This window comes from Pygocentrus nattereri, chromosome 3, assembly GCF_015220715.1.
Source record: "Pygocentrus nattereri isolate fPygNat1 chromosome 3, fPygNat1.pri, whole genome shotgun sequence".
Taxonomy (NCBI): domain Eukaryota; kingdom Metazoa; phylum Chordata; class Actinopteri; order Characiformes; family Serrasalmidae; genus Pygocentrus; species Pygocentrus nattereri.
The window spans coordinates 3,470,162-3,491,495 of record NC_051213.1 but is presented as its reverse complement, the minus strand read 5'-3'; the positions used below and the strand labels follow the sequence as shown (position 1 = coordinate 3,491,495).

The 21,334-nt window shown below is 44.2% G+C and overlaps 1 protein-coding gene across 1 annotated transcript in view; it reads right to left on the bottom strand.

The window, feature by feature from the left end:
• Positions 1 to 6,890, bottom strand: part of LOC108415437 — a 44,500-nt gene extending 37,610 nt beyond the window's left edge. Inside the window, exons 1-2 of the mRNA XM_037536742.1 lie at positions 6,744 to 6,890; positions 6,286 to 6,310 (exon numbers count right to left, since the gene is read on the bottom strand). Of these exons, the coding sequence (XP_037392639.1) occupies positions 6,286 to 6,310; positions 6,744 to 6,755 (37 nt within the window). The 5' untranslated portion in view covers positions 6,756 to 6,890. The remainder of the gene's footprint in view (positions 1 to 6,285; positions 6,311 to 6,743) is intronic.
• Between the last annotated feature and the right edge of the window lie 14,444 nt (positions 6,891 to 21,334).

Here is a 21,334-nt window from a genome sequence, read left to right as displayed (position 1 = left end):
CACTATCCCTATTTGATTCGCTGTTTTGGTCCTCTGCTTGACTTCTGGACAATACGATTTGAGGCCAAGCACAGCTTCTTTAAGAAAGTTGTCCGGGATGTTAATAATTTCAAAAACATTTTGGTGACTTTAGCTTCAAGGCACCAGCTCATGTTAGCATATCACATGGACATACCTAACCTGTACAAAACCAACAGTGGAAGTTGGAAAAATTTCAACCATTTCTTTTGAGATTTTGGACCTTTTTCTGGAAGATGCTATCAGAAAGAAATTTGGAAGTTTGACTTCTGTATCTCTTCCCACAACTGCCTTCATCCATGGGACAAAATACCCTCAAGGAATGTTTTTATCCACTGGAAGCGCACAAGTGGACTTCCTGGTTTTGGAAAAATGATTAATGTGCTAATTGTGGAAAACAATCCCTGTTTTGTTGTGGAACCTTATACAGCTTGGAACCTGGAACACCTGAGATGCTATGAAGTCTGCAGGAACCACTCTGCAAAGCTGCTTGTAGTCCAACCAGAGGAGCTCAATGATTACTTCCCCCTGTCAGCATATATGGTGAAAGGCAGACTTCTGATCTCTCCAAAAGCGTTTCTGCTGCATTGAGGTAAATTTTACGAACTTCAATCAAAGAGAGTGTTTGTTTTGTCCAGTCAGAACGTTATGACATCCTTGTTTCTACACTCACTGTCCATCTTAGCAGCTTTACTATGCATTCAGGACGCTATATAATTAGAGACTGTCTTTCGGTTTGTCTGCATACTTCATTATCCTCCTTTAACCATGTTCTTCTGTGGTCAGGACCCCACAGTACATCCTGTTGGCACTGATGAAGAAGGGGCAGGGTTTTTTTTGCCCTTTCCATCCATGTCGAGCAGCTATAGGTAGGAGTGGGCACAGTGTTTAAAAACTCCAGCAGCAATGCTGAACGTGTGATCTGCTCATGCCAGCACAACACATACCACCACAATGCCAGTGTCTTTCTAGTGCTGAGAATAATGACCCACCTCCCAAACAATAGCTACTCTGTGAGGTCCTGACAATTTGAAGAATAGGGTGAAAGGAGCATAAAGTACATACAGAAATAGATACAGAACTACAGTCTATAATTATAGGGCTACAAAGTGTCCTATATGATCTAAAGATAAGATGCACAGTGAGTGTAGAAACAAGGAGGTGGTCATAATCTGACTGGACTGTGTTGTATGTGTTCATTTAAAGCTCAGTGTGGTTTAAGGTGATTGTTTTTCACTAAACTGGCTTGCCATCTTTCTGTCTTTCAGTACATGATTTTTTTTTTTTTAAAGAATGTGTTTGAGGATGTCAACCTACCCTTGTAAATGTCTCTCGTAGAACACCGCTGTCATAAGTAATTGTAACATCAGCATGTTTTAGTGATTCATCATTATTGGCACAGTGCATTAGTGAAACATCCACTTTATTTTAATTATACTTTACCACTTTTCTACTTTAAATGCTCTGAGGCACTGTAACGTAATTGCTGCACCATTGTAGAACGTGAAATTTTTAACATGGAGCTGGTGAACAAGAAACATAACATTGTGATAAGGCAATAAGGTGGGGGTAATTTTTTTCTCTCTTGAAAGTGAATTGCCGAAATTCAGGACCAAAACAGAAGCTTAAGAAAGCTAAAAAGGCTGAAGTCAGCTTTCTTCCAGATATTCCTGAAGGCAAAACCCAGAATGTGCTGGAAGAGGAGAGGGCAGCCATTGTTGCAGAGATGAAGAAGAAGAGGGTCGATTGGAAGAAAGTTACTGACATGATGGCCAGCACATTCTCTCTGCGACGAAAAGAAATAGTTGAACAACAACCACTTGTGGCAGAAGTGAAGGCCAAGTGGCCAGCTTTGTTCACAGATAAACAGGTACGTCTATGCTATGTAGATAATGTTTGTTTACGTTTGCTTGATTTCTCTGCAGATTCTATGAAGGTTTTAAGCAGCCTTTTTTCAGTGTAAATTGATGAAGCTGCATATGGATTAATTGCTAAATCATCGCAGTTACATAAAGTATAATTATTTAGGTAACAATTAAAAATTTGTTTGTTTTTGGCTTTATTTTTTGTAGATTGAAGCAGAATTTGCTCGACTTCCACTGACCTGTGGGACACGTTTGTTTCTGGGCTGGATCAGTATTTGGAAAGATTCTTGCAGATGTATAGGGCCAAGAGTCACTGCATTCACTTAGCAGCCTCCTGTCTCTGCTTGATGATGATGTGAGTACATGTATAGAAATATATAGGCCAGAACACGCCATACCCGCCACACATACATTCTTATTTTTTATTTTTATTTTTTTTAAATGTGGACTTACGTGTGCGTCTCCACGTGATGGGCCAGTCTGTGTACAACACAGGACACAAGAATATGCTGAAAACTTTCCTGTCATACTTCAAAAAAGATTTAACAAAAAAGGGCATTTCTTACTAAGTTACTTTATTTGATTAAAAAAAAAAATCAAATGGGACCTTTGCTTCCACTCAATATCTGAAAACTCGGGCTCAGTGATACTCTACATATGGTCATGTTGGATCAGATTATTTGTAGCATGCACGTACATGGAGATGTTCATCAGTTGTTTGTTTACATAAGATCCTATCATCTAAATTAATTCATATTGGAGAATATATTTGCGTGTGAACATAGCCAATGTTAATTGTTTTAATTGTGGTGAAACTGATGTGCATTGTCACTTTGTGTGTCACTTTGAATTCAGTTCAAAAGAAAAGGGCAGTCATTCTGAGAGGCCTTCCGCATTTTCTCAGGGAGGATCCGTCAAAACTTCTAAAGACTGCTGAGGTAAGCTTGACTGGAATTTTTTGTTTTGTGTGTAATTTTACATTTTTTCATCTGATTTTTAGTTTGTCTTATGCAGACAAAATGCATGTTTAGTGAATGTTAGTTATGCTCAAATGATATGGATTTTTTTTGCATGTGCATCATACACACACTGAACTGGTTGTGTTTTTGGCCATTCATAAATTGTGTAAGTTTTGAAAATACAGATTTCAACATGCATAATGGTTCATAACTGTATTTAACATATATTTAATGATGCATTGCCACAATTACAGTATTGAGTCTTTTTATAAAGGTGTGTGCGCACGCATGCAGACACGTGTCAGATGCATGATCAGTTCACCTACTGGTGTCTAGTGGCGCACATGTGTATGCAGTGTATGCCACTTTGTTCCTGTCTATCTTATCAAATCTACTGATCATATATAAGGACATTGTAGTAATAACATGTTTTATGTAATTGTGTGCAGTTGTAGTCTGTCTGTTCCTTTGCATACTTTATTCTCCTTTCACCCTGTTCTTCAATACTCAGGATCCAGAGGATTGACCACCACAGAGCAGCTAGAATTATTTGGGTGGTGGATCATTATTCTCAGCACTGCACTGATTAGCGTGGCGGTGGTGTATGAGGTGTTTGTGTGTTTTGTGCTGGTACAGTGAGTGGATCAGATACAGCAGTGCTTCTGGAGTTTTTAAACACCGTGTTCACTCGCTGTCCTCCACTCTATTACACACTCCTACCTACAGCTGCTCCACCTTGTAGATAAAAGTAAAGTCAGAGATGGAAGCTCTCAATCTTTTGCTGCACTTTTACTAGCACAACAAAGACTAACACCTCATACACCATCACCATGCCAGTGTCACTGCAGTGCTGAGAATAATGACCCACCACCCAAATAATAATAGTTGCTTTGTGTTGGTCATGTGGGGTCCTGACCACTGAAGATCAGGGTGAAAAGTGGACTATGGCTATGAACAGTCAGAAAATCTGTGTGTATTACTACTAATATTAATGACAAACAACCAGTCTAACAGGCAGTAATTTTATTCAGATAATATAATATATCATTACTACTGCCTGGTAGACTGGTTGTCACTAAATGTACTAATTCAGTAAATTACTCTCTCACTTGTAGACTACAGAGAGTGAGGAGCAGGTGGCAAAAGGAGTGAATAATTGGTATCGTGCTGATACAAGAAGAGGAGGACGTCCTTGACTTTTCAGTGGTACTGGAAGAGCAGATCGTCCTGAATGGCATTCGTGACTTCCCCTATGCGGTAGCTATGCTTGTTGGTCTGCTATTTGCTCTTAATATTGACTACCCCAAGGAACCGCGCTACACCTTCGAGGTCATTCAGAAGGTTCTACTGAACATTGGGGGTGAACAGTGTTCTGCCAGGGTTCATGGACTCAACAGACTCTTGTGTAAAACTCTGTAGGTGGTAAAGCAGTCAGTGGATATGCTGTGTATACTCAAAAATACATGTGCTAAACTGAGCCTAATATTTCTTCAGAAATATTAGAGACCACATGAAAAGTTCTGTATAATTCAATTGATCAGGTGTAAATGGGTTAGAGTGGTTTGAAGAGATTAATTAGAGTCATTTACAGACTTAGAAATTATTTGATTGTCATGGTAGTTTTGTTTGCTATCCATACCTACCATAGCTGATATTTATGTGGTGTAATATCTTTTATTTAGTTAGACCTTAGGGGTTTTATTCAGTGTCATTAGACCACTTTTTTTACATCTTTAAAAAAAAAAAAAAAAATTGCTGAAAAGTTCCAAAATGTTAGGACGTCTGACGTATTTTAGACTAGATTCAAAATACTATGCAAGTACATTACTGGTATTTGTGGTTCCTGTTTATGGAGGAGCTATATACTGCTGCACAACTTGTATATATAATTTAGGTGAAAGTAGGGCTGGGTGATATGATAAAAATATTTTATCACGGGTCTCTGGGTGGTCCAGCTACTGAGCCGAGGATTGCTGATTCGAATCCCGGGTAATACTGCTTGTCATTGGCAGCCGGAACATCAGAGAGCACAACTCTCTGGGTGGGTATATGGCGCTCTGTCTTCCTCCATCACTCCTACTGTAATGTTGGTGAATTGGTAGGTTGGGGTAATTGGTCTTCAAAATCGGAAATGCATAATAATATTTTCCCTCAGACGAAATGCATAGTAGTGGCAGATTCCTAAACAATGTACAGAAAAAGGTGCTGCACTTAGACTAATTATACCTGTATTTAAATGTGCAGTTGGTCAGGGTTTTCTTTAAGCACTGATGAAATCTACATTATTCTCAGATGGGTAGTATATTTTATCATTTTATCATGGCCCAATAAAACATTTTTATATTGCCCAGCTGTGAAAGTTGTTGGCTTAAATAGAATGATTAGGTTTTCCACAAGCACGTATAAACTGTTATAAGCTGTTTTTCCCAGCTGAGTAACTGGAGCTGTTGTACAGCTAGTTATGTGGCTCTGTTGGTCATTGGCACTGTTACAAAAAGTATTTGTTTCTGCCTCATTCTGCTCATTATTTGTACATGAGCTAAGCGTAACTAGTAACTTGCATACAATTCCATTTTTGTGTTCAACCATTTTGTACAAATTGTTTTGATTGGACTCAGCAAGCTGGTTATTTACCTTGTCCTTGTTAATTAAACTTCTAAAAGGCTTGCAGTTGTATTGCTTTTTTTCCCTACAGTAAATTTACACTAAATACTATTTAGCAAATTATGTAAAACAATTTCACATGTTGCATAAGCTTGCTATTTCAATTAGTTCCGCTTTAAGATGAAGGGAAGTCAGCAATAGAGAACCGAATTAAGATCAATTTGGTGCAAATACATTTTAGTAATCCAAAGTCAAAATTGTTAAGTGAACAAAGGAATTCAGTTGGTATTAAAAAGCGATGAAGCTGGTTAAGCTAAGTAATTTTAGTAGAACTGATTAGTGGAGACATTACATTAACTACATAATTCTATTTGAAAGAAGTCAAAATCATGATAAGTGAACAAAGGATTTCAGTTGGTATTAAAAAGCGATGTAGCTGGTTAAACTAAGGTTTTTAAGTTGAACTGATTTGATGTCCAGTTCATGCAACATTACAGTTCTATTTGAATTAAATTGTCAACTAGTTACCTTAACTCAAGAATTTACATTTAAGCAACAAATGTTTTCACTCAACTAATTAATTTGATGTTTGTAAACTTTATGCAAAGATTTAATAAATGTTTTCTAATTTTACTTAAAATTTTAAGGCAGCATGGACACTAACTTTAAGTTGAAACAAAAAGGATTTTTTTTTTACAGTGTAAGAAGCTTTCGGGAAACTGGATCTGGGTAGATCTCAAGCCTGAGCTTGTCAGATTTGCCAGAACAGGAAAAAAAAAAAAACAAAAAAAAAAAAAAACAAAAACAAATGCAGAGTCTCAAGATTTCGTCTTACTTACCAAGTTTTTCGGTGTCGACTGTTTTCTGAAAGAAAGAGGAAAAAACATGTTTTCAGTGTTTTACTGCTCTTTTTTACTTTACCAGTTGAAACCAAAGGCAACATTTCACAAAACATGTTCCTTAATAATTCACATATGAGAAGAACAAGAGACAGAGAGTGAGAAGAAAGAGAGAGAGACCGAAAGACAGACAGACAGACAGAAGAAAGAGAGAGACCGAAAGACAGAGACAGAGAGACAGACAGACAGACAGACAGACAGACAGACAGACAGACAGAGACAGAGACAGAGAGAGAGAGAGAGAGAGAGAGACAGACAGACAGAGAGAGAGAGAGAGAGAGAGAGAGAAGAAAGAGAGAGACCGAAAGAGAGAAAGAGGGACAGAGAGAAACAGAAAGAGAGACCGAGTAAGAGAGAGGGGAAGAGAAAGAAAGAGAGATGTTGAGTTATACACTCACGTTTCCTGCCATGTTGTGCTGGATCTTCAACAAAGAGGGAAAAAAGCTCTTTTGTCCACTTTAAACTTTCAGAACCACAAACAGAACGTAAGGTGACCAGCTGCCAGCAGAACCGAGTACAGTCCACGACAGTGAGCCGCACAGAGTGATCTCTGTGACACAGTCCACAAACATCCAGGGAAGAACAGCCTTTAGAGGAAATGACTGAAAAAGAAACTGGGAATTTGGAAATGTTTCAGTGGGAAAAGAACTGAGCTGTAGCTCTGAGTCATCACAAAACTCCTCAGCAAAGTGAAGCATGTGTAAGGGGGAGCAAGGAGGCGGAAGCACAGATAAGCTGAGATAAGCGAGATTTATTAGGGGCAAATCCAGGGCTGTGGTCAAAACAGTCCAGGGTCAATTAGCAGAAACAAAGGAACAGCAACACACACAGGAGGCACAGAAGGACCACGGGGAACAGATACAGGCAAGGGCGGGAACAAAGGGGATGTAATGTCCACGGAGGCAAGTGGGCCTGCTACGACGTCCACGGAGGCAGGCGGGCCTGCTACGACAGGCGCGGCGACTGGCGGCGGGTCCGGAGGCGCGGGCTTGCCGCGGGGTGCGGCCACGGGATCAGAGGTGCCGCGGGGTGCGGCCACGGGATCAGAGGTGCCGCGGGGTGCGGCCACGGGATCAGAGGTGCCGCGGGGTGCGGCCACGGGATCGGGCTTTCGGGCTGGGGACCTCTGCTCCAACCTGGAGAAAGACAGACACGGGACCCACTCGGCCGTTCCCAAAGCTCACTCGAGCGATAGGCAGCTCGCAGTGACGCTTGCGAACAAGCCGAGTCCCAAAAAACGGGTCATCTGCATGCTCCTTCCGTCTGACCCCGTCTTGCACTGCAGGTCGCTCCTCCCTGCAGTGGCGCTCAAGACGGGCAGACCCAAGGCGCTTACCTGAGCTCTCGTCGCCTGGACACAAGGCGGGAAGGCCCTCCGCTTTCTTGCGGGACCGACGAGACGCTCGTGTTCCCTCAGCGCCAGGGGATTTGCTGTCTCTGGCGTGGTGGCGTTGGGACACGGCGAACTCGGGCTGCTTTGAAACAGCCGGAGTTTCGTCCCAACGGAACAACCACATGCCGGAGTCTCGCTTACCTGCTGCGTCCTGTGTTGGCCAATCTTTCTGTAAGGGGGAGCGAGGAGGCGGACGCACACGCTGAGATAAGCGAGATTTATTAGGAGCAAATCCAGGGTCATGGTCATAACAGTCCAGGGTCAATGAGCCGATACGTACAGATTTAGGGTAAGACATAACAAATACCAGAACCAACACAAACAAAGACCAGATACAAAGACTGGCAAACGTAAGGGGCAAACACAGGGCTTAAATACACGTAACAATGTGGGACAGGTGAATACAATCAGGGGCGGAGTAACCAAACAGGGGGCAGGACTGAAACCAAAACAAAGGAGCACATGGACAGGACTGGGCGGGGCCAACCGTGACAGCATGTCAATAGTATTTTTGTTACATCATCAGTAAATCACGGAAAAAGACGGGAAAGCTCGTAACTCTTAACTCGGTGTCTGTCTGCTGGGAAAGTCACACCCTTTAATATAAACTGCCAATCAGCTCAGTGGTAACAGTGGTACAGCTGTGAGTGGGAACACCCCCCACTGCTGTGGAAGGACACACGGGCTTCAGTTTGGGGTTTACAGGTCTCTCCTCATTCAAAGGGAGTCTGATCCTGAGTGAGTGGACATAACTGCCCGAGGACGATGTCAAGATGGCCACTGAGTGGACAGACAGTCCTGTGATGCTGATGCTGAGGAGAATTTCTTTTACACAAAGCATTTCAGCAAGCCTTAATGAAGCACTGCAAAGAAAGGCAGGTGCACATTAAATAGTGCATTAATATTATTACTTTTATTATCTTTACACACAGTCACTATATTCACACACAGCCTGATAGTGTGTTAACAATCCGTTAGTAATAACTAATCAGAATAAATTAGTAATAACTCAATCAGAATAGAATTACATTTCTATCTGGTTGAACAAGGTGGGAAATCCTTAAATAACACACTAAACAGAGCAATAATAGCCAGATAAACATCTGTTGGTCAGGACTTCAAGAGCTGAGAGAAACGCTAATCCATTAGATTAACCATCGACATAAATATGAAGATCACTCTAGGCCTCCTGGAAGTTCTAGATACGCCACTGACGGTGAATATGAGCAGCAGTCTAATACACAGGCTGTTATAAATGGAAAACAGCTGCAGAGTGTCTGTCTGGGTGGTTTTCTTACACAGCTCTATTCTATACTACAGAACTCCTTCAGCACTACATCAGCGCAGAAGGAGAACTCCAACTTTTCCTCTTTATCACCAGAACTTCTCACAGTGAGATGCTGAGATTAATCTCCTCTTTTGTCCTGAAGGGGATTTAGGAGAAACAATTCAGACACCACTGTTCCTTCCTATAATAATATAATAATATCCTATAATGTTGAGATCTGCTTTATTTCTCTGAGACAATCTTAAGAAAGATTTTCTCCTCTGGGAATACAGCTAGTCTCTCCAAAACTACACAGCCTTGCGGAAAATAACAGAATACTATTACTCCATTTACACATTCTAAAAAGTGATGTTAGGTTCCCGGAGGAAAACTTTCCTTCTCAGAAATGAATCGGATCTCGATATTATATTACTGACGAGTCAATGATTTTGGAATTGTTCCTCCTGAACCTCCTCAGGGGAAAAGAGGAGATTAACATTAACATCTCACTGTGAGAAGTTCTGGTGATGAAGGAGAAAAGCGTGAGTTCTCCTTCTGTGCTGACAGACGAGGATGAGATCTCACACTGTTCTTATGGAGATGTTACTCAGCTGAGACCGGGTTGAGACGAGTCACATGTGACAGGATTTTCATCAAAGTGAGAGTTTTATTTCTCAGGAGGCGGATTTCAGAAGCAGGAGACAATCACTAAAGTCTGTGTCACGGTTTCCCCTCGTTCCTTTGTTACTTGCCCTGTGTTGTAGCCACGTGCTTTCTGCTTGTGTTTTTAGTTCTCCACCTTCCCCGTTAGTATCCTCACCTGTCTCTAGTCTCTGTCTCCTCCACCCCCCAGGTGTTCCCCATTTGCTGCATCCTTTATTAAGCCCTGTGTGCCGGTCAGTCTTCTCGTCATGTTGTCTGGTTTAGTGGTTCTTTCCCTGCCTTGTGCTTTGCTAGTTTGTTTTTGTTAGTCTGCTCACACTTGGATCCAGCCTCCCTGCTCATTCCATACGTGACAATCTGACTCTGATTTCAAACCGGACTTAACTGTGTCCAAAGTGAAGAACCGGAGATCCAGAGGAAATTGATGTGGAATATTTCTTTACTCTTGGAAATTGCTTTTATACTTGAAAAAATAAATTAAATTGGAACAGTTGTATTGTCACTTCTCTTGGCGTTGTGTAGTTTTAGTGGAGGTAATGGCCGTGTTGCGGTGTTTCTCTCTGCGTTGTGTAGTTTTACTGGAGGTAATGGCCGTGTTGCGGTGTCTCTCTCGGCGTTGTGTAGTTTTAGTGGAGGTAATGGCCGTGTTGCGGTGTCTCTCTCACCGTTGTGTAGTTTTATTGGAGGTAATGGCCGTGTTGCGGTGTCTCTCTCGCCGTTGTGTAGTTTTATTGGAGGTAATGGCTGTTGTGGTGTTTCTCTTGGCGTTGTGTAGTTTTAGTGGAGGTAATGGCCGTGTTGCGGTGTCTCTCTCGGCGTTGTGTAGTTTTAGTGGAGGTAATGGCCGTGTTACGGTGTCTCTCTCGGCGTTGTGTAGTTTTATTGGAGGTAATGGCCGTGTTGCGGTGTCTCTCTCAGCGTTGTGTAGTTTCATTGGAGGTAATGGCCGTGTTGTGGTGTCTCTCTCGGCGTTGTGTAGTTTTATTGGCGGTAATGGCTGTTGTGGTGTTTCTCTCGGCATTGTGTAGTTTTATTGGAGGTAATGGCCGTGTTGCGGTGTCTCTCTCGGCGTTGTGTAGTATTATTGGAGGTAATGGCTGTTGTGGTGTCTCTCTCGGCGTTGTGTAGTATTATTGGAGGTAATGGCCGTGTTGCGGTGTCTCTCTCGGCGTTGTGTAGTTTTAGTGGAGGTAATGGCCGTGTTGCGGTGTCTCTCTCGGCGTTGTGTAGTTTTAGTGGAGGTAATGGCCGTGTTGCGGTGTCTCTCTCGGCGTTGTGTAGTTTTATTGGAGGTAATGGCCGTGTTGTGGTGTTTCTCTCGGCGTTGTGTAGTTTTATTGGAGGTAATGGCCGTGTTGCGGTGTCTCTCTCGGCGTTGTGTAGTTTTATTGGAGGTAATGGCCGTGTTGCGGTGTCTCTCTCGGCGTTGTGTAGTTTTATTGGAGGTAATGGCCGTGTTGCGGTGTCTCTCTTGGCGTTGTGTAGTTTTATTGGAGGTAATGGCCGTGTTGTGGTGTCTCTCTCGGCATTGTGTAGTTTTATTGGAGGTGTGGTGAATTTGACCTTATTAATTCTATAGTCGTAACATTATTTTCTATTATATTGGTTATTAGACTGTGTAGATTCTGGTTGAGTTTATTCTGTGGGCCTCTGACTGAAATAGTAGTGGAGCTGCTTCAGGAGGCAGCTGAACAGGATAGGGCCCCCCCTGAATGTCAACAAATGCTATATATGGGGCTTAGGCGACTGGGGCTGCTCTGGACAATAACGTATGTTTATACCAAATTTGGCTGAAGAAGATCCATACATCGAAATTGAGGACAGAAACCAGATGGCCACACCGGTATAAAACCTGGAGTTGTAAATGTACGTGTCAGAGAAACAATTGGCTCTTCTCTCCAAGCTGGTTCGCGAAGGCTTGTCTGTGACTTCGACCTCTCAATGCTAATAAACATCTTTTTATGCAAGAGACGAGTGTCACCGAAGAGTTTGTTCCTACACCTTCACAGCATCGCTACTAAATAAACCACAAGAATTTGGCGTCACGAACAGGATGAAGAGTGAAGTGACAAGAATTTGGCGTCACGAACTTCAGACGTTGCTGTGACGCATCAACTTCCGCTCCTATTGTCGACAGGAAAGGGTGAGTTTTTCTCACATGTGTGAGCGCTGGTCCATTCGGTGAGGCTGTGTTGTTCTGTTGTGCTGTTTGGTCGCACCGTTAAAGGGCTTTGTGTGGGTGTGCCATGCTGTCTTGGTTGTGGGTTTGCCTCTTCGTTCTAAATTTTGTTTTGTTGCGTTGTAATACGCCGCAACAGGGGGGAGTATGGTAGAATAAAGGGAAAAAAAGAGTAGAAAAGAGTAAATAGAGTTAAGAAGAAGTTAATACCCTAGGAGTAACACTAGAAGTGGGATTGATTGACACCATGCAAGCGTAACGCAGATTAGGGCCCTTTTATCTCGTTGACAGTAAGTCATGTGTTTTCCATTCACCACAGTGTGAAACTTGGGCCTTGAGGAATAAGTGTAATAGTCTAAATTTGGGGGAGAACACCCTGGGCCTAGGGAATTCGGTAGTTAAAGGTAATAGAGAAAAGTGAAGGAACAAAGAGAAGAAGTAAAGTGAAGTGTAAAAAGGAAAAGAGTAAAGGGAAAAGGGGCCGCAAATGGGGAAAGAAAGCCCTCTTGTAAGAGGCTGCAATAGGCAGGCCGATAAAAACCTTGATTATTATTAGTTGATTTCAAGGTCAATTTTATAATGAGCTGAGTGCCCCTCCTCTGTTTCTTTCTCAGTGTGTGCGAAGCAGCTTCTGTGTCTGCGCAGCTATGTGTGTGCGTTGGTTGTGTCTGCGCAGCTATGTGTGTGCGTTGGTTGTGTCTGCGCAGCTATGTGTGTGGTCGAATATGCGTGTGTGGTTAAGTTCTCTGAGTGTGTCAGTTTCTAAGATGCAGATCTGCTGTGTGGATGAAGAGTGAATGTATGAAAGCTGTGTATGTGTAATGAAGAAAAGGAATTCTGCTTGTATTGTTGAAACTTTATGAGCCTCCAAGGGGACAGTTTAGAATTTGTTAATGTATACTTTATGAATATGAATAAATCTATGAGCCTTTGTAGGGGATTTGATAGAAATAAATTTATGAGCCTCTTATAAGGAGGACATAGTGAGATTAAAGTTTATAAGCCCCACAAAGTACGGATTAGGAGTTTTCATGAGCCCTAAGGAGGACTTTTTATTGTTTAGGGTAAATGAGGAGAGTATTTGTTAGTTAAGTGATCCCTATAAGCCCCTGAGAAAGACTATTTAAAATAGGGTATATATGTTTGTTTGCTGGTTAATAGGAGAGTATTTGCTAATATAGGTGAGATTAGTATTGGACTAGTTTTATTGGAGGTAATGGCCGTGTTGTGGTGTCTCTCTCGGCGTTGTGCAGTTTTATTGGAGGTAATGGCCGTGTTGTGGTGTTTCTCTCGGCGTTGTGCAGTTTTATTGGAGGTAATGGCCGTGTTGTGGTGTCTCTCTCGGCGTTGTGCAGTTTTATTGGAGGTAATGGCCGTGTTGTGGTGTCTCTCTCGGCGTTGTGCAGTTTTATTGGAGGTAATGGCCGTGTTGTGGTGTCTCTCTCGGCGTTGTGTAGTTTTATTGGAGGTAATGGCCGTGTTGCGGTGTCTCTCTCGGCGTTGTGCAGTTTTATTGGAGGTAATGGCCGTGTTGTGGTGTCTCTCTCGGCGTTGTGTAGTTTTATTGGAGGTAATGGCCGTGTTGCGGTGTCTCTCTCGGCGTTGTGTAGTTTTATTGGAGGTAATGGCCGTGTTGCGGTGTCTCACTCGGCGTTGTGTAGTTTTATTGGAGGTAATGGCCGTGTTGCGGTGTCTCGGCGTTGTGTAGTTTTATTGGAGGTAATGGCCATGTTGCGGTGTTTCTCTCGGCGTTGTGTAGTTTTATTGGAGGTAATGGCCATGTTGCGGTGTCTCTCTCGGCATTGTGTAGTTTTATTGGAGGTAATGGCCGTGTTGCGATGTCTCTCTCGGTGTTGTGTAGTTTTATTGGAGGTAATGGCCGTGTTGTGGTGTCTCTCTCGGCGTTGTGCAGTTTTATTGGAGGTAATGGCCGTGTTGTGGTGTCTCTCTCGGCGTTGTGTAGTTTTATTGGAGGTAATGGCCGTGTTGCGGTGTCTCTCTCGGCGTTGTGTAGTTTTATTGGAGGTAATGGCCGTGTTGCGGTGTCTCACTCGGCGTTGTGTAGTTTTATTGGAGGTAATGGCCGTGTTGCGGTGTCTCGGCGTTGTGTAGTTTTATTGGAGGTAATGGCCATGTTGCGGTGTTTCTCTCGGCGTTGTGTAGTTTTATTGGAGGTAATGGCCGTGTTGCGGTGTCTCTCTCGGCATTGTGTAGTTTTATTGGAGGTAATGGCCGTGTTGCGATGTCTCTCTCGGTGTTGTGTAGTTTTATTGGAGGTAATGGCCGTGTTGTGGTGTCTCTCTCGGCGTTGTGTAGTTTTAGTGGAGGTAATGGCCGTGTTGTGGTGTCTCTCTCGGCGTTGTGTAGTTTTAGTGGAGGTAATGGCCGTGTTGCGGTGTTTCTCTCGGCGTTGTGTAGTTTTATTGGAGGTAATGGCCATGTTGCGGTGTCTCTCTCGGCATTGTGTAGTTTTATTGGAGGTAATGGCCGTGTTGCGATGTCTCTCTCGGTGTTGTGTAGTTTTATTGGAGGTAATGGCCATGTTGCGGTGTCTCTCTCGGCATTGTGTAGTTTTATTGGAGGTAATGGCCGTGTTGTGGTGTCTCTCTCGGCGTTGTGTAGTTTTAGTGGAGGTAATGGCCGTGTTGTGGTGTCTCTCTCGGCGTTGTGTAGTTTTAGTGGAGGTAATGGCCGTGTTGTGGTGTCTCTCTCGGCGTTGTGCAGTTTTATTGGAGGTAATGGCCGTGTTGCGGTGTCTCTCTCGGCGTTGTGCAGTTTTATTGGAGGTAATGGCCGTGTTGTGGTGTCTCTCTCGGCGTTGTGTAGTTTTATTGGAGGTAATGGCCGTGTTGCGGTGTCTCTCTCGGCGTTGTGTAGTTTTATTGGAGGTAATGGCCGTGTTGCGGTGTCTCTCTCGGCGTTGTGTAGTTTTATTGGAGGTAATGGCCGTGTTGCGGTGTCTCACTCGGCGTTGTGTAGTTTTATTGGAGGTAATGGCCGTGTTGCAGTGTCTCGGCGTTGTGTAGTTTTATTGGAGGTAATGGCCATGTTGCGGTGTCTCTCTCGGCATTGTGTAGTTTTATTGGAGGTAATGGCCGTGTTGCGATGTCTCTCTCGGTGTTGTGTAGTTTTATTGGAGGTAATGGCCGTGTTGCGGTGTCTCTCTCGGCGTTGTGTAGTTTTAGTGGAGGTAATGGCCGTGTTGCGGTGTCTCGGCGTTGTGTAGTTTTATTGGAGGTAATGACCGTGTTGCGGTGTCTCTCTCGGCATTGTGTAGTTTTAGTGGAGGTAATGGCCGTGTTGTGGTGTCTCTCTCGGCGTTGTGTAGTTTTATTGGAGGTAATGGCCGTGTTGCGGTGTCTCTCTCGGCGTTGTGTAGTTTTATTGGAGGTAATGGCCGTGTTGCGGTGCCTCTCTCGGCGTTGTGTAGTTTTAGTCGAGGTAATGGCCGTGTTGCGGTGTCTCTCTCGGCGTTGTGTAGTTTTATTGGAGGTAATGGCCGTGTTGTGGTGTCTCTCTTGGCGTTGTGTAGTTTTATTGGAGGTAATGGCCGTGTTGTGGTGTCTCTCTCGGCGTTGTGTAGTTTTAGTGGAGGTAATGGCCGTGTTGCGGTGTCTCTCTCGGCGTTGTGTAGTTTTATTGGAGGTAATGGCCGTGTTGCGGTGCCTCTCTCGGCGTTGTGTAGTTTTAGTCGAGGTAATGGCCGTGTTGCGGTGTCTCTCTCGGCGTTGTGTAGTTTTATTGGAGGTAATGGCCGTGTTGTGGTGTCTCTCTTGGCGTTGTGTAGTTTTATTGGAGGTAATGGCCGTGTTGTGGTGTCTCTCTCGGCGTTGTGTAGTTTTAGTGGAGGTAATGGCCGTGTTGTGGTGTCTCTCTCGGCGTTGTGTAGTTTTAGTGGAGGTAATGGCCGTGTTGCGGTGTCTCTCTTGGCTTTGTGTGGTTTTAGTGGAGGTAATGGCCGTGTTGCGGTGTCTCTCTCGGCGTTGTGTAGTTTTAGTGGAGGTAACGGCCGTGTTGCGGTGTCTCTCTTGGCGTTGTGTAGTTTTATTGGAGGTAATGGTCGTGTTGTGGTGTCTCTCTCAGCGTTGTGTAGTTTTAGTGGAGGTAATGGCCGTGTTGCGGTGTCTCTCTTGCCGTTGTGTAGTTTTATTGGAGGTAATGGCCGTGTTGTGGTGTCTCTCTTGGCGTTGTGTAGTTTTATTGGAGGTAATGGCCGTGCTGCGGTGTCTCTCTCGGCGTTGTGTAGTTTTAGTGGAGGTAACGGCCGTGTTGCGGTGTCTCTCTTGGCGTTGTGTAGTTTTATTGGAGGTAATGGTCGTGTTGTGGTGTCTCTCTCAGCGTTGTGTAGTTTTAGTGGAGGTAATGGCCGTGTTGCGGTGTCTCTCTTGCCGTTGTGTAGTTTTATTGGAGGTAATGGTCGTGTTGTGGTGTCTCTCTCAGCGTTGTGTAGTTTTAGTGGAGGTAATGGCCGTGTTGCGGTGTCTCTCTCGGCGTTGTGTAGTTTTATTGGAGGTAATGGCCGTGTTGCGGTGTCTCTCTTGCCGTTGTGTAGTTTTATTGGAGGTAATGGCCGTGTTGCGGTGCCTCTCTCGGCGTTGTGTAGTTTTAGTGGAGGTAATGGCCGTGTTGCGGTGTCTCTCTTGGCGTTGTGTGGTTTTAGTGGAGGTAATGGCCGTGTTGCGGTGTCTCTCTTGGCGTTGTGTGGTTTTAGTGGAGGTAATGGCCGTGTTGCGGTGCCTCTCTCGGCGTTGTGTAGTTTTAGTGGAGGTAATGGCCGTGTTGCGGTGTCTCTCTCGGCGTTGTGTAGTTTTAGTGGAGGTAATGGCCGTGTTGCGGTGTCTCTCTCGCCGTTGTGTAGTTTTAGTGGAGGTAATGGCCGTGTTGCGGTGTCTCTCTCGGCGTTGTGTAGTTTTAGTGGAGGTAATGGCCGTGTTGCGGTGTCTCTCTCGGCGTTGTGTAGTTTTAGTGGAGGTAATGGCCGTGTTGCGGTGTCTCTCTCGCCGTTGTGTAGTTTTAGTGGAGGTAATGGCCGTGTTGCGGTGTCTCTCTTGGCGTTGTGTGGTTTTATCTGTGTGAGTTTTCCCGCCTCACTGTGTTTGCAGCGCGTGAAGAATCCGATCTCCCACAGAAACTGTGTTCAGGAGCTCAGAGTCTCTGACAGAAATAAACGAGTAAAATCACTGAAACTATACGTCTTAGTGTGGAGCGAACGCAGTAAAGTCGGGTCAGTGAACCTCTGGTGGTGTTTATTTCGTTACTGTATGTTTCTGGTTGTTTTGAATGACCGGTTTTCCTGACAGGATTAGCTAACGTTAGCTTGCTAGTTAACTAGCTATCTCCGTTAGCCGTCATCGCCATCTTCACGGTAGCTGGAGCTGAACTGGCAGATGTAGCTCATTAAATGACATTTGTCCCAGTTTATAGTTGAATATTAAATCTGTAGACGTTAATGTGAGCCATGTATTTAATTCATTATAGCTGACTAACGTCACACGGCTAGCCTAGCTAAGCTAACGGAACCAGTTTATCTGTCTGAGCTCAGGGGTGATTTGGACTGGGCAGATCGTCTTTGAGTGAAAGTCCTAAGAATACCTGCAGTAAAGCTGAGAAAAACCAGACTGATGGATTTATTCACTGATTTCCTAATTCAGGAAGATTTTCCAGGGTCAACATACAGACTGTCAGAGCAGCAGTGCTGCTTAAACGGGTTCAGCACATCTTATTCATATTAATCCAGCTTAGTTTGCGAGAAGCAGCTAAACATTTCTATCTGTGGCATCTTCTGTGTTTCAGCCTGATTATGAAGCATTTGTCTGTTGGTGGAGTTCAGCAGAGTTACAGGGGAATTCAACCATTTTTGAAAAGTACATCATTAAATGGTTTTGTGGGAAATACAGTCTTTCAGGGTGGTTTGGTGTGAAATGCAGTTCTACAGAGATCAAGTCAGAACTGTTCACAGTGTTGGTGATGGGAACCAGACGTCTGGAGAGTTTAATGCCTCTGAAATCTCCCTCACAGAAACCTTTCTAAATGCTAGTGATGTGCTCCAGCTCTGCCGCCTCATTATACCCAAACCTGCTGCTAGGTGTGTTAGTTTGTCTCTGGTTTTGTTCTTTACAGTTTTAATTGTAATTCTTAGTGTACTTTGTTAGTTATTCTGATTTCTGATGTTTACCTGCCTGTTTCTTGGTGATTTGTTAGGGAATCTTGTGATTTCTATCTCTGTAAAGTCATCGAGTGAAACTACTATAACAGCAGATCTAACGAACATTTTTAAATTATTTATTTAGACTATGTCTATGGTTTTATAGACATTTAAATGATAATGTTCCTGCACTGGCTTATTTTTGGGAACAATAAAACATGAACAGTGCTTCTGAATGAAGATCCATCTGGGAGCGGAGAGCGCCGACTCTTGTTTGTGAGCCGAGTCTGTTGGTCTGACTCACTGAAAGGGGCCGACGTTCCTGTCGATGTATACGCTGCCTGATGTCTGAGACATTGATCTGTGATCATTTTCAGAGAAGATTTTGTTCCAAATCTTTTTTTTTCTTTTTTGAAAATATTAAGAGAGGTACATGCTGAGCATCACGAGGAAAAATAGTCCTCCGATGAAACATATTTTTCAGATCAACATTCCATATGAAACTTGGAGGACACATGTTAGGTTCACTGGTGGTTCTGGATAGTAAATTAAATGTCTATGTCTATGTTGTGGTCATGGTGACTTGGTTGTATGCACTGGTTCCTGCCACCACCACTGTAAAGAAATTTGTGTCTACAGTGAACCGTATTTAACAAGCTTTAAACTGGTTCTTTACCCTCACCAAGGTCCTGAAGGGTGCGTAGGAGTTCGCCCGACCAGTCTACATGTGTTTTGTGGATTTGGAGAAGGCATTCGACCGCGTCCCTCGGGGGATCCTGTGGGGAGTGCTCCGGGAGTACGGGTTGAGGGGCTTGTTGTTATGAGCCATTCAGTCCCTGTATAAACGGAGCAGGAGCTTGGTTCGTATAGCCGTCAGTAAGTCGGACTGGTTTCCAGTCAGGGCTGGGCTGTCCGTTGTCACCGATTCTGTTCACAACTTTTATGGACAGAATTTCTCCGAACAGCCCAGCAGCAGAAGGTGTCCAGTATGGTATATGAGGTGGTTCGGGCATCTGGTAAGGATGGCCTCTGGACGCCTCCCTAGGGAGGTGTTCCAGACATGTCCGACAGGGAGGAGACCCCAGGGAAGACCCAGGACACGTTGGAGGGATTATATCTCTCGACTGTCTTGGGAACGACTCGGCATCCCTCCGGAAGAGCTGGAGGAGGTGGCGGAGGAGGTGGCAGAGGAGAGGGAGGCCTGGGCCTTTTTGTTTAGGCTGCTGCCCCCACGATCCAGACTCGGATAAGCGGTGGAGGATGGATGGATGGATAAACTGGTTTTGTGAAAAGTGCTATATGAAGTTTGTTCTTCACATGTCATTATTAATAAGACTGTGCTTCTCTTTCATGGACCTTTAATTACTTTATTGTGGGCCAAGAATTCAGATCAATGTCAAGCATACGCAGGTGGAGAGGCCTGAACTGAAGGGAAACTCACACGCTCACTCTCTCCTTCACTTGAGAGCTGCAGCTGATGAACACAGGGTGAGTGTTAAAGTGAGGACTCTGCTGCTGTGTGTGAAGCCCAGTTTATGGTGTGTGTGTGTTTGTGTGATGCAGGTTCATGAACTTTAGAAACAGCTACTACGTGAGCGCCGGTCTGCAGTCTGTGTCTGTTCAGCGCTGAGACTTTCTGCCTTCAGCTCTCCAGTCACGAGACAGTGGATTTACCAGCCGCCAGCAGAACTGATCAGGTAGAGGGAAACGGAAGGAATGTCGTTACAAATCTGCAGAATCTGCAGTGAGAGAAATGTAGTCTGATAGCACCTGCAGTCACACATTAAACTCAGTAAGAACACAGATCTACAACTGAGCTGTTTATATTCACACTCCCCTCAGCAGTCTGAAAACAATCTCCATTTCCATGCACATTCCACTGCAATTTCCCCCTGGGATCAATAAAGGAATCTGAATTAATGTGAGCTGATCCAAAATGACGTGCATCTGTGAAGCGCCATTTAGTGTAAATGTTACCATAAGGAGGCAGATGATCCGCTGTGGCGACCCCTAAAGGGAGCAGCCGAAAGAAGTTACCATAAGGAGGAGCGTGTGAATCCAGGCAGAATGATCAGCATCGTACTTGAGTTCTCAGTTGGTGCTCAGCAAAACATACTCTAAAGGAGGACTTTTTCACACCCTGCAGCATTCTGCAAAATATTAACCGGATGCCAGTCATACCTCTGATGATATGAGAGCTCTGAATAAATTTCGCTGGCGGAAGAAAGTAGCGCTGCTGGGGCTCACTGATTTTGAGAAGAAGCAGTATTTTCATTTATGGTTTTATGCAGCTTAATGACAGATTATGTAGCCCCTGGAGACCCTACTGTAACTGTCACTCCTTAAAATGGAAAACGCAGTTCTTCACAAAGATTAATATAGGCCAGTGTTCAGCAACCTATGGTTGCCCAGATTAAAAAAAATAAGTATTTCAGACTATGGTCACGAGCTTTGGGTAGTGACTGAGAGAACAAGATCATGGATACAAGCGGCCGAAATGAGCTTTCTCCGCAGGGTCGCCTGGCTCTCCCTTAGAGATAGGGTGAGAAGATCAGCGATTCGGGAGAGGCTCGGAGTAGAGCCGCTGCTCCTCCACGTTGAGAGAAGCCAGTTGAGGTGGTTCGGGCATCTGGTAAGGATGGCCTCTGGATGCCTGCCTAGGGAGGTGTTCCAGACATGTCAGATGGGGAGGAAACCAGGACACGTTGGAGGGATTATATCTCTCGACTGTCTTGGGAACGACTCGGCATCCCTCCGGAAGAGCTGGAGGAGGTGGCGGAGGAGAGGGAGGTCTTGGCCTCTTTGTTTAGGCTGCTTCCCCCGCGACCCGGACCCGGATAAGCTGTTGAGGATGGATGGGTCGTATTTCAAACTCAAGGCTGCGCCTTATTGGGTAGATAATTTCTTACAGCATATGACCATTTAAGTTGGGGTGGAGTCTTTTATGCCAATTAAGTAGACTAATCAAGGTGTTGCTTAGTACTGATGGTGCCCCTGCAATGGTGGGAAAGCAAAAAGGATTCGCCAAAATAATTGAAGATAAAAATGGGTACCCTGTTCTAAATTTCACTTTTCACAACTGAGTTTCGTGAAGTGCATTGATGCATTCAGGGCCTTCTTGTTGAGAAGGACAAGCATTACCCAGAGCTTGAGGATGTCAGGTGGCTTGAGAAACGTATGTTTTTGACAGACATTACATTGCACTTCAATGAACTCAATGGCTGTTCAGGGAGCTGAACAAATGGTCATGAGTCTGACTGAGACGTGGAAGGCATTCACGACCAAACTTCAAGTTTATGTGTAAGATATAGAAAAGCATTTCTCTATTTCAGACACTTGAGA